This window comes from Neoarius graeffei, chromosome 5 (assembly GCF_027579695.1).
Source record: "Neoarius graeffei isolate fNeoGra1 chromosome 5, fNeoGra1.pri, whole genome shotgun sequence".
Classification (NCBI taxonomy): Eukaryota; Metazoa; Chordata; class Actinopteri; order Siluriformes; family Ariidae; genus Neoarius; species Neoarius graeffei.
Genome location: NC_083573.1, coordinates 26,823,163 through 26,836,955, shown reverse-complemented (window position 1 = coordinate 26,836,955; position 13,793 = coordinate 26,823,163). Strand labels below are relative to the sequence as shown.

Here is a 13,793-nt window from a genome sequence, read left to right as displayed (position 1 = left end):
GAGTGTGAAGCGGCTGGGATGAGAATCAGCACCTCCAAGTCCGAGGCCATGGTTCTCAACCAGAAAAGGGTGGCTTGCCCTCTCCAGGTTGGTGGAGAAGTCCTGCCTCAAGTGGAGGAGTTTAAGTATCTCGGGATCTTGTTCACGAGTGAGGGAAGGATGGAGCGTGAGATCGACAGGCGGACCGGTGCAGCCTCTGCAGTGATGCGGTCGGTTTACCGGTCCGTCGTGGTGAAGAAGGAGCTGAGCCAAAAGGCGAAGCTCTCAATTTACCGGTCGATCTACGTTCCGACTCTCACCTATGGTCATGAGCTTTGGGTAATGACCGAAAGAACAAGATCGCGGATACAAGCGGCTGAAATGAGTTTCCTTCGCAGGGTGGCTGGGTGCTCTCTTAGGGTGAGAAGCACAGTCACTCAGGAGGAGCTCGGAGTAGAGCCACTGCTCCTCCACATCGAGAGGAATCAGCTGAGGTGGCTCGGGCATCTTTTTCGGATGCCTCCTGGATGCCTCCCTGGGGAGGTGTTCCAGGCATGTCCCCCCGGGAGGAGGCCCCGGGGAAGACCCAGGACACGCTGGAGAGACTATGTCTCTTGGCTGGCCTGGGAACGCCTCGGTGTTCTTCCCGAGGAGCTGGCCGAGGTGTCTGGGGAAAGGGAAGTTTGGGCTTCCATGCTTAGACTGCTGCCTCTGCGACCCGGCCCCAGATAAAGCGGAAGAAGACGAGACGAGACACTTATAAATGAATAGAATAGGGGTGTCCAAACTTTTGACTGGTACTGTATTTAGCCATTAAATATTGTATTCTTCTATGTATATTGTATATTTTCTGAGATATGACATTGTGATACACCTGTTATATTGTGATCTGTTACATTAAAATGGTTAAACTGTTCATACTGTCACAGTATAAAGAACTTTGTTGTGAAATTAAACACTTAGGCCATGTAAGCTTAAAAACACGATAATGTGACATCATTTTCAGAAATTGTCGTATACCAACATGATTCTGACATTCTGACATAAAAGTTCCATCTAAAATATGAACATACTACAAACATTAATGGCTTCAGTTAGACACATGTAGCATGTGATTGGATGGTGATTTTCTGGTTTAGGCCTGCTGTGATTGGCCGTCTACCAATGAAGCAAAACATGGGGCAAACTGGGGCAGAACTTTCAACAGGTATGTGGTGATCTTACTGCATTACACATAAAACAGAGGCATGGGACTCTCATGACTTTGACACTAAAATGAAACTCTACTTAAACTTGATCTAGACTCAATCAACACAAATGGAGACAGACCCAAATGTGGCAACTATACAGTCCTATAAAAAGCAACCACACTGGCATTAGTCAAAGCCTGTACAAATTATTAACATATCCATTTTAGGTGCTTCACAGGCTAAACATGTAAAAATAGCTTATAAATAATCATTCCTTTCAGTAAAAATGCATTATTCATGATTTATGCCTCAAGGTAAGTTATACTTTTCATGCACCAGACTGGATATATTTTTATTTCTAGCATAAAGGGTTGCATCATGGAATCAGAATTATCTGCATGCTGCAGTTCCTAAGCATAATGCAGGAGAAAATCTTAATATACAGCCCTGTTTGTGAGGCAAAAACCAAAATAACAAATTGAACATAAAAGCTAAATAACCAATTTAAAAAAATACTAACAAAAGACAACATTTAAAGGTGCTTGACAGTTACAAGTTTCCTGTAGAACTGTTTTATGGCTTCAATTACTCAGATTTGTAGCATGTGACTGAATGGTGACTCTCCTGGGCGGGGCTTGCTCCATGCTGCGATTGGCTATCAGCTCCTGCAACTGCAGCGCCCCTCCACCAATGAAGCAAAAGGCCGGGCAAACAGGGGCGGAGCAATCGACAGTCCCATCCCACAGAACTCGGAGCGAGTGGGCATCATAGAAAGTAATGCGTCCTTTATCAAAGTCCAGACATACGCCGAGGCGTGGAGGCAGAGGGGCAGTGAGAGGGCCAGACATGCCGTTAGAGGCCCCTGATTTGGGCATGAGAATCTTACCCATGCCCATGGTGAGGAAGCAGAATGGAGGTGGACAGTCCTGGGCATCTTCTGCTCCACTGTCATGCCCACTGTCAGGATCGTATCTGCAAAGAGCAGAGAGAAAAGAGGGCAATACACCGTTTAATCCTTGAGAGATGTATATGTGGTGGAAATATTTTTAGTATTATGATATAAAAAAGAGGCTGGGACAGAATTAATGTATCATCAAGCAATGTGGCTAGCGAATATAAAATCAGATCAACTCGTCTCAATCTATACTTCAGAAACAGTACAGGTCACAACATTGACACTTTCATCCTGTATTGCTTATATTAACTTAGTGGTAGAAATAACTTGCTGGTTAACAGAACACACAACAACAAATGTGTTTTCTTTTTTCTCTTTGAAGCATTTTGTCAGCTTCACTAAAATGTGTGAGCACTTTAGGACATAATTCCTCATAATGTGGAGTGTACGGTTTAAAGTGGTCCTATGGACAGATACAGTGTCTTCAAAAGCCATGGCCTAATGGTTAGAGAAGCAGCTTTGGGACCAAAAGGTCACTGGTTCGATTCCTTGGATCAGCTGAATGGATGAAGTGCCCTTGAGCAAGGCACCTCACCCCCAACTGCTCCCCAGGCTGCTCTAGGTATGTTGTATGTTGCTCTGGATAAGAGTGTCTGCTGAATGCCTGTCATGTAATGTGTCATTGTTGAATCTCTGATTAATGCCCTCCTTGACCGGTCTGTGAGTTTTGGTAGGTAACCTTCTCTTGTCAGGTTTGGAGTGATGCCATATTCTTTCCATTTTGTTATTTATATAATGTTGCTCTGTGTGATGTCTTTTCATAGCATGATCCTGATCTGTGCTTCTGCATAATTTTGACCTGTTTGGAGTGCTCCTTGATCTTCATGTTGCTGTCTTAGTGGTGCTGCAGACTTTGGGGCCCTTCAGAACAGCTGTATTTATACTGACATCAGGTGACAGTTTATGTGACACTTAGATTGTGCACAAGTGAAGCTTAATCAGATAATTTTGTACTGTAACTTCTGATGTTAATTGGTTGGACCAAATCTTATTTAGGGGTTTCATAGCAAAGGGTACCGCGAGTTGGCCTAGTGGTTAGTGTGGCTGCCTCTTGACTGGGAGCTTGTGAGTTCTACTCATGGTCGGATGCAAACACCATCATAAAAAATGGTACCTACTGCCATCTGGTAAGGCACACTGCAATACAGATGTGAATAGGAAGTCAAACTCTTGCAGTTACCTGAGGACCAGCCCTCCACTGTAACCCTAGCTATATAATAGGCGAGAGGCCAAGAGTGAGAGAAATGGAGATCGGCGCCACCCAGTGCACCTCAAAAGACTGGTTAGTACTGGGATGGGAGACTGCCTGGGAAGACCAGGTTCTGGTGCGGGAGGGACTTTGACTTGACTTTTCATAGCAAAAGGGGTGAATACTTATGCACTTATAATGTTTCAGTTTTTCATTTTTTTAAACAAGTTGGGGTTTTTTTCATTCTGCTTCAACAATTTGGACTCTTATGTTAGGTCCATAATATCTCATCTCATCTCATCTCATCTCATTATCTCTAGCTGCTTTATCCTTCTACAGGGTCGCAGGCAAGCTGGAGCCTATCCCAGCTGACTACGGGCGAAAGGCGGGGTACACCCTGGACAAGTCGCCAGGTCATCACAGGGCTACACAGGGAGAACAGGCAAACTCCACACAGAAAGGCCCTCGTCGGCCGCTGGGCGGTCCATAATATAACATACAAATATAAATTTTATAAGTTGTAACTATAGAAACGATAACATATTAAAAGGAGTGAATGAATATAAATTATATGTGGCATGATACCACCTTTTCTATTCAGATTCACATACCGATACTGAAACCTTGTTTATTGGCCTATATCAACACCTAGTCAATATTTTTTTACTTTAAAAACTTATAAGCTTTAAAAATTTTTTTTTTTTAAACTGAAGCACTTAATGTCAAAAAATACATGGAAAAAGTACATAGCTAAAACATGGCTGACACATACAGTATCTTGCAGAAGTATTCATCCCCCTTGGAGTTTGTCCTGTTTTGTCACATTACAAGCTGGAATTAAAATCGATTGTTCTAGGGTTAGCACCACTTTAAAGGAGAAAATTGTTGTTTTATTGTGACACAAACAATAATTAAGATGAAAAAACAGAAATCTGGAGTGTGCATAGGTATTCACCCCATTTCATATGAAGCCCCCAAATAAGAGCTGGTCTAGCCAATTCACTTCAGAAGTCACATAATTAGTTGATTAAGATCCACCTGTGTGCAATCAAAGTGTCACATGATCTGTCACATGATATCTGTATAAATCAACCTGTTCTCGATGGACCCTGACTCTGCAACACTACTAAGCAAGCAACATGAAAACCAAGGAGCACTCCAAACAGGTCAGAGACAAAGTTGATATCCTTCTCCACCATCCTGGATATCAGATCAGTGCCATCTCTACTGTCCATATAGAAATTCAATCAACACGCTACTGAGCAATCACAACTGAGAATTAAGCAGCACTGTGGTATAAAGATAAAATAACTTGGTTATGTTTAGTGGCGGGCGGCACAGTGGTGTAGTGGTTAGCGCTGTCGCCTCACAGCAAGAAGGTCCGGGTTCAAGCCCCGTGGCTGGCGAGGGCCTTTCTGTGCAGAGTTTGCATGTTCTCCCCGTGTCCGCGTGGGTTTCCTCCGGGTGCTCCGGTTTCCCCCACAGTCCAAAGACATGCAGGTTAGGTTAACTGGTGGCTCTAAATTGACCATAGGTGTGAGTGTGAGTGGTTGTCTGTGTCTATGTGTCAGCCCTGTGATGACCTGGCGACTTGTCCAGGGTGAACCCCGCCTTTCGCCCATAGTCAGCTGGGATAGGCTCCAGCTTGCCTGCGACCCTGTAGAACAGGATAAAGCGGCTAGAAATAATGAGATGAGATGTTTAGTGGCCTGGTGGATGACCTATATCATAATATGAATAAGTATATTCATAAGTATATAAATGAATAAGTATATTCATAAGTATATAAATGAATAAGTATATTCATTTATAGCAGTCCTCTCAATAACTGCCGGCAACCGGCGATTTTGCCGCCTACAAACGCTCCATTGCCGGCTACTCACAGTGGTTTTTCAAAGAATTGAAATTCATAAGTTTTTACTTCATAACTTATACTTAATTAAAATAAAATTTTGCATTCAGGATCACTCAGAATTCACCATTTAACATCTACATTTTCAAAATTTTCCAGGGGAGCACCCCCGGACCCCCCTCTTTTTTTATACATCACGGCACCAGCTAATGCAGCCTCCGCTCAGCTTACGCTTAACATGGATCCCAGACAGCTGCTATTTAGTGGAATTCCGCTATTTTTCTAGCCAAAGTGTTGTTGTTTTTTTAAATCTCTTGTATATCCGTTAAAAATATGTTTAAGTAAAATGACCAGCAGAATATGTTCTGATTTGGTTTGCTTGTTTAGCGATGTTTTCGTTGGCTTCGTTTGTTCTCGTTGACATTCGGGAACACTCGGAAGTTAAATTGATGTAAATACCGCGAGACTGTACGCAAGAGAACGAGAAAACAATATGGCTGCACCCATTTGCTAGAAAACGTGTTTTAACTCCGTTTGTGCTTTTGTTTCTAATGCGTTGAACAAAATTCAATATGTTGTGGAAAGCGTAGTTGCGCTTAGCCAGAGATGAAGTTGAATCCAAGAAGAGATTAATGAATGTGGTGAATACAGAACTTGAAACAAAAGCTCATGCGAACAGAGTAGCCAAGAAACTATCCAAAAGAGCACTGCAGGAACATCAGAGAAAGCAGAAGGAAAGATCAGAGAAACAAAAGCAGAGAAAACTGGAGGAAAGATCACAGAATGCACCCCAGAAAAAAAGCATTAAATTCCTCTGCAGTGAAACCTTTCAAAAAGAGAAAGGTTTAAATCAAATATCGCCAATATTTGCTGTACATATGTATATATCTAATATTACTGAATCATTGATTTCTGCTCATATTCATGATTTTTGAAAAATGAATGTGGCTTATATTAGACTAGTATTGATATTAACTCGAAACAAAAAAATAAACAAATGAGATGAACTATGGATACTATTGTTATATTATAACAAAATCAGTGGAATATTTAGGCAAGTATATTATTCAAAGCTACATTTTCATCTAATTTTTATAAATAATTTTTTTTGCCACTTATGTTATAGATTACAAAATATGGCATCAAATAGATACACATTATTGTTAAATTCTGTTGCTTTTCTATGTTAAATCTATGTAAAAAATGTGTTCTATAGACCCTTTTCAGTCACATGACCTTTGTAAATGCGAACGCCATTTTGGACATGTAGTGGACTTCGGCTCAAATCAGTTTGAATGCGAGGAAGGCGACAAACGAAAAACATAAAAGAAAAAGGAGCGAGATGCAGAAAACACCTTCACTATCCAGCGACATAGGGCATTTACAGGGCGAGCAGAGGGAGAGATATTTGCAAAAATTGAGGTTAGCAGGCTTAGAGAACGACGTTTACCTGCTTCCACCAGGATTGTTCACTGACGTACGGAAGTACACGAAGCCCTCGTCTTTACCTGACTTCGGCCCACATGATCTGTATACCTATGTCGTTAAAAACCCATCGCCATACACATACACGCCAACGTCCGAGGTTCCGGAGCGCGCTCCGGCTTGCTCCAGGAGTGCTCCGGCCGAGGTTCCGGAGCGCGCTCCGGCTTGCTCCAGGAGTGCTCCGGCCGAGGTTACGGAGCGCGCTCCGGCTTGCTCCGGAGCAAGCCGGAGCGCGCTGCTTAATTTGAGGGCAACCTCAGCCGGAGTGTGCTCCGGAACCTCGGCCGGAGCACTCCAGGAGCAAGCTGGCGCGCGCTGCTTAATTTGAGGGGAACCTCGGCCGGAGCACTCCGGGAGCAAGCCGGCGCACGCTGCTTAATTTGAGGGGAACCTCGGCCGGAGCACTCCGGGAGCAAGCCGGCGCACGCTGCTTAATTTGAGGGAGAGCAAGTCAGAGCGCGCTCCAGAACCTCGGACGTTGGCTCCGGCAGCTATTTATACTGGATCCGGTGTAAATAACTGCCGGATCATAATTACAGTAAACTAGTAAATACAGTAAAGGAAAAACTTGAGACTGAAAGGCTTTAACAGTCATCCAAATGACTGAACGTAAACATTGCTACAGTAACATACCAGCTACTTGTTGACATTAGCTAGTCAACAATAGCTACTACAGAAGAACAAAGAGGTTACAATGGGTTATTTTAGCCTATTTGGTTACACACTCACCGCCACAGAATGTTAACAGCAATGTAATGCCTTTTCTGGCTAATTTTATTCGTCTTACCTCCAACAAAGTGGTCACTACACAAGCGTTGGTATACCGAGGGCTGCCAATCTGTTAATGGCCGCTATCCATCTTCTCCATCGGGATCCGATAAAATGATAAACCTTGCCTTGTTTGTTGATGGTTACTACATCCAGGTGCACAACAATATAGTGGCATGATGGAAGTCTTGCTGAAAGTAAAAACTTTCTTTGCTGCCGTTCCTCACTGTTGGCTGTGGTAAACTACTGGTAGTACACGTCCAAAATGGCAGCCGCGTTTGTCGTGACGTCACGTGAAAAGGGTCCATAGCATCTTTAAATGTTAAAATCTCAACAGCTTCGGGGGCTTAGCCCCCTATACCCCCAGCAGGGGCGCTGCCCCTGCACCCTGCAAAGGGCTTGCAGCCCCCTTGACCCATGCTGATAGTTTCTTACATTCCTCTATTTTTTTCAATTACTGCTGGGATCCCTGGCTTAACCTCTGCCTACTACTCTTTCTTACTTGCCCCTTTCTTAGAAATATATTGAGAGGAATGTATAGTGAAGTGGAGTGACATAAATAATGTGACAGAATTTTTCACTTAAACTACCAAGTTACCAATTTTGTATCTTTAAGTGTAAAATTGAAAAGAAAACCCAAATGTATCTTTAAATAGTGAACAGTAGAGATTTTCTCAGCTTTACCGGGGACTTGCCATGTCCTGTGGTAAATGAAACCATTCTTGAAGCTTTGTTTCTAGACCAACACCAACCTGCACATACACACACATGCACACATAAATCAGTGAAAACATACAAAACATCATTAAAGTTTGTTCAAATATTTTGAATAATAAAGTTTGTGCTGTCCAGTCTGTTGGCTGCTCACCTTGACTAAGTAGGAACCAGGCTCCACTGAACATGCCCAGTAGTGACGACCCTGCGTGATTGACACGTCCGCCACCAGGAGGTCAGAGGTCAGATGAAAGGATGTGAGGGCATGGTCGGCGGCCTGTAGCAAAGTTAGACCAGGCACGCTACGGGCATATGTCTGCCCCTTACCCAGTGCCACACGCTCAGCATGGAGCCCCCAGCGAGAGTCCAGACAAAATGACAGCACTGAGAGACAGAAAGAAAGAGAGAAAGAAAGAAAGAAAGAAAGAAAAGGAGAGAGGCAGGGGAGTAGTAGGGAACGGAGTGGTGGGGATCATATACAAACAGAGAACCGGGACAGCAACCATAAGAAGGACATGAATAAAAAGTAGGTACGAGAAGTAGAAAGGTAAAGGAAGGACAAAGGGAGTACACAAGGAAAAGAACAGAATTGGCAAAGAGGAAAGTAGGAACATTGTACATATAGTAGGATTTGGAGAAGGTCAAACAGCTGATATATTCCAGATCATACAGGAATACAGGTCAGAGCAGGAGCAGAAGAAAATGGATAGAAGCCAAGAGAACATAAATCAAACATACGGATAAATGGAAAATGGAAAACTGATGGTAAAATGGTGTGGGTGACGACTTTGATTTACATGACAGAGAGAGAGAGAGAGTTGAAGAAAAGATGGATGGATGGATGGATGGATGGATGGATGGATGGATGGGGAAGACAAGTGAACAAGTGAGGAAGCATGAAGGCAAACAGACCATTTGAGCGATGGATGAAAAAGTAAAGGTGTGGAAAATAAGTGGAAAAAAGAAATTAATTAATGCAGAATTAAAGAAAACTTAATTTAAGATGACATATCCCCATGAGTTGAGTGTGCATATAGTGTATGCAAAGAAAAAAAATCATTTAATTGAACAAGGTGTGGTCACTAATATTGTGTGTTACCTTGTGCAGGTGGTGTGTGTAGATACACTTCCTCACTGTACTCCCCAAATCCCGCCTTGTTGCAGCCTCGGACTCTCAGCACATACACGCTGTCCATCTCCAGTCTGTCAATCACTGCACTAGTCCCACCTACCTCGTCCATGCGCTGCCACGGACTGTTAGGGCCTCCAGATCCTTCAGATTTGACCCCGCCCCACAAAGGTCCATCTCTGCCATCTTTTCTCTGATACTCCACAGAGTAGTGCCAGGCAGGAGCAGAGTCCTGTGGGAGGCGCCAGCACAGGTACAGCTGATCGTAGGCCAAAGTCTTTTGGGTGTCGATTACAGGAGCCAGTGGAGCTGCAGCAGAAAACAAGAAAGACTTTCTTACTACACTATCAGACAGCTGAACACCAAACTAGCACAATAAATCAGCCCTCAAAATCAACACACTAAATCAGCACAATTAATTATAATGAAATAACACACCACACTGAATTATTAGACTGAATCAATACAATGAAGCAAGATACTGCATCAGCACATTGACTCAGCAACACAATCAGCATGCAGAAACATCACACTGAAGCAAAATACTGAATCAGCACAATTAATTAATTACAACAAATTAGCAATCTCACGAACCTGCATACTGATTCGGAATACTGAATCATCACACACTATCCTTACACTGAAGCAAAATACCAAATCAGCACTTTGAATCAGCATACCGAATCATCACACTCTATCATCACACTGAAGGAAAATACTGAATCAGCACAATGAATCAGCATACCAAATCATCACACTGAGGCATCACACTGATGCAAAACCATAATCATGAAAATGATTCTGCAAAATGAATTATCACTATCATCACATTGAAGCAAAATACTGAATCAGCAAAGTGAGTGATTCACATAAGGAATCATCATTCTCTATCATCACACTGAAGCAAAATACTGAATCAGCAAAGTGACTCTGAATTACGAATCATCACACTATCAACACACTGAAGCAAAATACTTAATCAGCACAACGACTCTGTATTATGAATCGTCACACTCGATTATCACACTTAAGGAAAATACTGAATCAGCACACTGAATTGGTATACTGAATCATCACACTGAGGCATCACACTGAAGCAAAGTCAGAATCAGTAAACTGACTCTGCAGAATGAATCATCACTATCATCACACTGAAACGAAATACTGAATCAGCAAAGTGACTCAGCATAAGGAATTGTCACATTCTATCATTACACTGAAGCAAAATACTGAATCAGCAAAGTGACTCTCAATTACAAATCGTCACACTCTATCAACACACTGAAGTAAAATACTGAATCAGCACACTGAATCTGTTATCCCAAATCAGCACACTGAGGCATTGCATTAAAGCAAAATACTGATTAAGGACACCAAATTAGCACATTTAATTCATAACTGAATTAGTACCAAATAAGCACACTGAGTCATAACAGTGAAGCAAAATACACATTCAATGCACTAGATCAGCAGACTAAATAATTTTATCTAGACCTTGCAATTAATCCGAAAGCTAAAGTAATAATTCAAAAATAGTACAATGAAGAAGAAAAACAGAGCAAGTTAAATTAGGAAGTCATGAATGTGTATTCTAAACAATGCAGTGTGTCTTTAATAAAAGTAAATTCATTGAGAAATGGCTAACATACACTGCTTGGTAGAAATTAACTTAGAACTTCTATTTCTGTTTCAAAACTTTGTCTTATGAAACTGGTGAAAGCAGATGTAAATAGGCGTATCAGCTCCATAGTGAGAATGCATTTAGTTTGGTGGATCTGATAACAACCTTGAATGAAATTCATGCTGCTGATTAGCTTGAGTTCTCTGGAGATGTCCACATGGAAGCGGCGGAATGAGGGATCTGCAGAGAGGGAGAAGCGCTGCAAGTTTTCTATAGCTGTAACCAACCTGTGCATGGCCCAGAGAAGACAAGCACAGAAATCAAGACTCAATAATTACAACATGAATCTATTCAGCTGAATGAACATCTGGCATTTGGTTATTAATAAACTGTAGGATTGGGGTGAGCAATATACTGGTATGATGGTGCATCACCAGAAAAAAGAAGAAAAAAAAAACCCAACACATTTCACATTGACTGAAGGTGAAATGATTCTCTTAAGCTGAGCAGTTTAACCAAATAATTTAATACTTGTGATTTAGAAATTTTCTTTTAAACATAGAAAGCTGAGAATACAAAGCAGATGCTTGGGTTGTGCGGTAACTATACTGAAAATATTTCAGTATTTTCACATATACAGACTCCCATGTGACACACACAGACACACAGACACACTCGCACCGGTTGTGGGTGACTCTGGCGGCCTGCACGAAGCATGGCTGATCGTTTTCTTTCAGCAGCTCCTGTGTGTACATGATGAGCCCAGCATTGTCCAGCAGACTCTGCTTCTCTGAAAGTTGTGTGTTCAGAGCTTCTGATTTTTGAACACGAGTCTCCTCCAAAGTTTTGATCAGAGAACACTGCCGTTCAGCCAGCTCTTCACACATACTGTTCACATACTGATTCAGCTGCTCTTTCGCAATAGCACTGTTCACCTAGACACACAGGTGCACAAATACATGATTTACATTAAGAGCATAGAACACACATAACAGGTTCAATCATAAAAACACGGAGTTTTTTGTCATCAGATCAGATCACCTTTCAACAATCCTATCTCTTAAGATTTTATACCAATACTATAGAAATCTTTATAATCAATATAAGTAAAAACAGACACAAAACCCCAGCACATGCTTGGCTTGGAGGTTCTCTTAAGACAGGGGTGTCCAAACTGATCCATAAAGGGCCATGTGGCTGCAGGTTTTCATTCCAGCCATGCAGCAGCACACCTGACTTGGCTCATTCAATCAACTGAACTGTCTTCACACAGTCAAATACTTGCAGCCACACCCACCCTTGATTAAAGGGTGGGTGTGTCAGTTGATTGAATAAGCCAAATTAGGTGTGCTGCTGCATGGCTGGAATGAAAACCTGCAGCCACACAGCCCTTTATGGATCAGTTTGGACACCCCTGTCTTAAGAGAAGGTGTGTGTCAGGTATAAGTGTCACAGTCCGGTCCAGTCCATCCATGCCTTAGATTGTGGGACTTCCATGCCGGATCCAGGACAGGAATTCAGTCCTGCCTTGCTGAAGGCCATTTCCTGAAGCAGCACTCCCACACCTGCTACCACGCCTCTCCCATCAGCCAGGGCTTTTTAAGAACTGTTTGGACCTACTCCATTTGCCAGACTGTCTCTTGTAGACTTTCCTTGATTGAGCTACAGCTCATTGGTATTGTGTCTTCTTGATTCCCCCGCCTGAATTTTTCCTTGTTTTTTGTCAAGTTTTTCTATCCAGTTTTTTGTCCCTGTTTTTGCCTGCCTGTTCTTTTGAATTGTGTCTTTTGCTACCTCTGCCTGGATTTCCCTTGTCCCTGTGTTCATCAGTTTTTGTGAAGATTTTTCTGTCCTGTTTTTTGTCCCTGATTGTGTCTACCTGCTCCTGTATTTTTGACCTCTTGGCCTGTTTTTTGACTACCGATTTTTGCCTGAGCCCTACTGTACCTTTTGCCTTTCTGCCATCTACTTCATTAAAGAAGTTTTTTTCTCTTTACACTGCCTGTTTTCTGACTCTGCTCGTGGGTCCTCACTTCACCTCAGCTCGCCATTCTTGACAGCACAGTCTGGCCAACATGGACCCAGCAGATTTCACCCAGCTAAGAGCAGCGGTGCAGAAACATGGAGCTCTGCTTGGGACCTACCAACAAGACATCCAACAGGTGAATCATAACCTTATTGCCATCTCTGACACTCTCAATCTTCTTGCCACTCAGCTACAACAGCTTCAAGTAACATCAGCTCCTACACAACCCCCTCCACCTATCGCTCCTCCTGCTCCAGCCCTCTTCATAGAGCCGAGACTTCCCACCCCATAGCCATACGACAGAGAACCAGGTACCTGCAGATCATTTTTATCTCCATGCTCACTAACCCTTGAGCTTCAACCACTGGCCTTCCCTACGGAGTGTTCCCGAGTGGCCTACACCATCACTCTCCTCACTGGCAAAGCTAGGGAGTGGGGAACAGCTATGTGGGATGCCAATGCACCATGCTGTGCCAGCTTCAAGGATTTCATAGAGGACATGAGACGAACCTTTGATTGCTCTCTGTCTGGCAGAGAGGCAGCAAGAGAACTCATGGGACTGTGGCAGGGTGCCCAGTCCGCTTTTGACTATGCGATTGAGTTTCGCACTTTGGCGGCATCTTGTGGCTGGAATGAGAGTGCCTTGTTTGACGCATTTTTGAACAGGCTGTCAGACTCCATCAAGGATGAGCTAGTCTCATGAGAACTGCCACCTGATCTCCCCGGTCTCATGGACCTTGCCAGTTGTATTGACTCCTGGATCAGACAGCGGGTGAAAGAGAGAAACTCGGACTAGTCTTGCTCCCCCTCAGCCTTCCATTCCTTCCGCCAAGCCAATGCAGGTAGACCGAGTCCGCATCTCACCTGAGGAACAACAGCGCCATT

General features: G+C 43.0%; 1 protein-coding gene across 1 annotated transcript in view; it reads right to left on the bottom strand.

Moving 5' to 3' along the window:
* Positions 1–1,718: 1,718 nt before the first annotated feature.
* trim46a (tripartite motif containing 46a) overlaps positions 1,719–13,793 on the bottom strand; it is a 44,280-nt gene continuing 32,205 nt past the window's right edge. Inside the window, exons 7-12 of the mRNA XM_060920464.1 lie at positions 11,564–11,817; positions 11,048–11,169; positions 9,232–9,570; positions 8,287–8,516; positions 8,103–8,170; positions 1,719–2,141 (exon numbers count right to left, since the gene is read on the bottom strand). Coding sequence (XP_060776447.1) covers positions 1,751–2,141; positions 8,103–8,170; positions 8,287–8,516; positions 9,232–9,570; positions 11,048–11,169; positions 11,564–11,817 — 1,404 coding nt within the window. The 3' untranslated portion in view covers positions 1,719–1,750. The remainder of the gene's footprint in view (positions 2,142–8,102; positions 8,171–8,286; positions 8,517–9,231; positions 9,571–11,047; positions 11,170–11,563; positions 11,818–13,793) is intronic.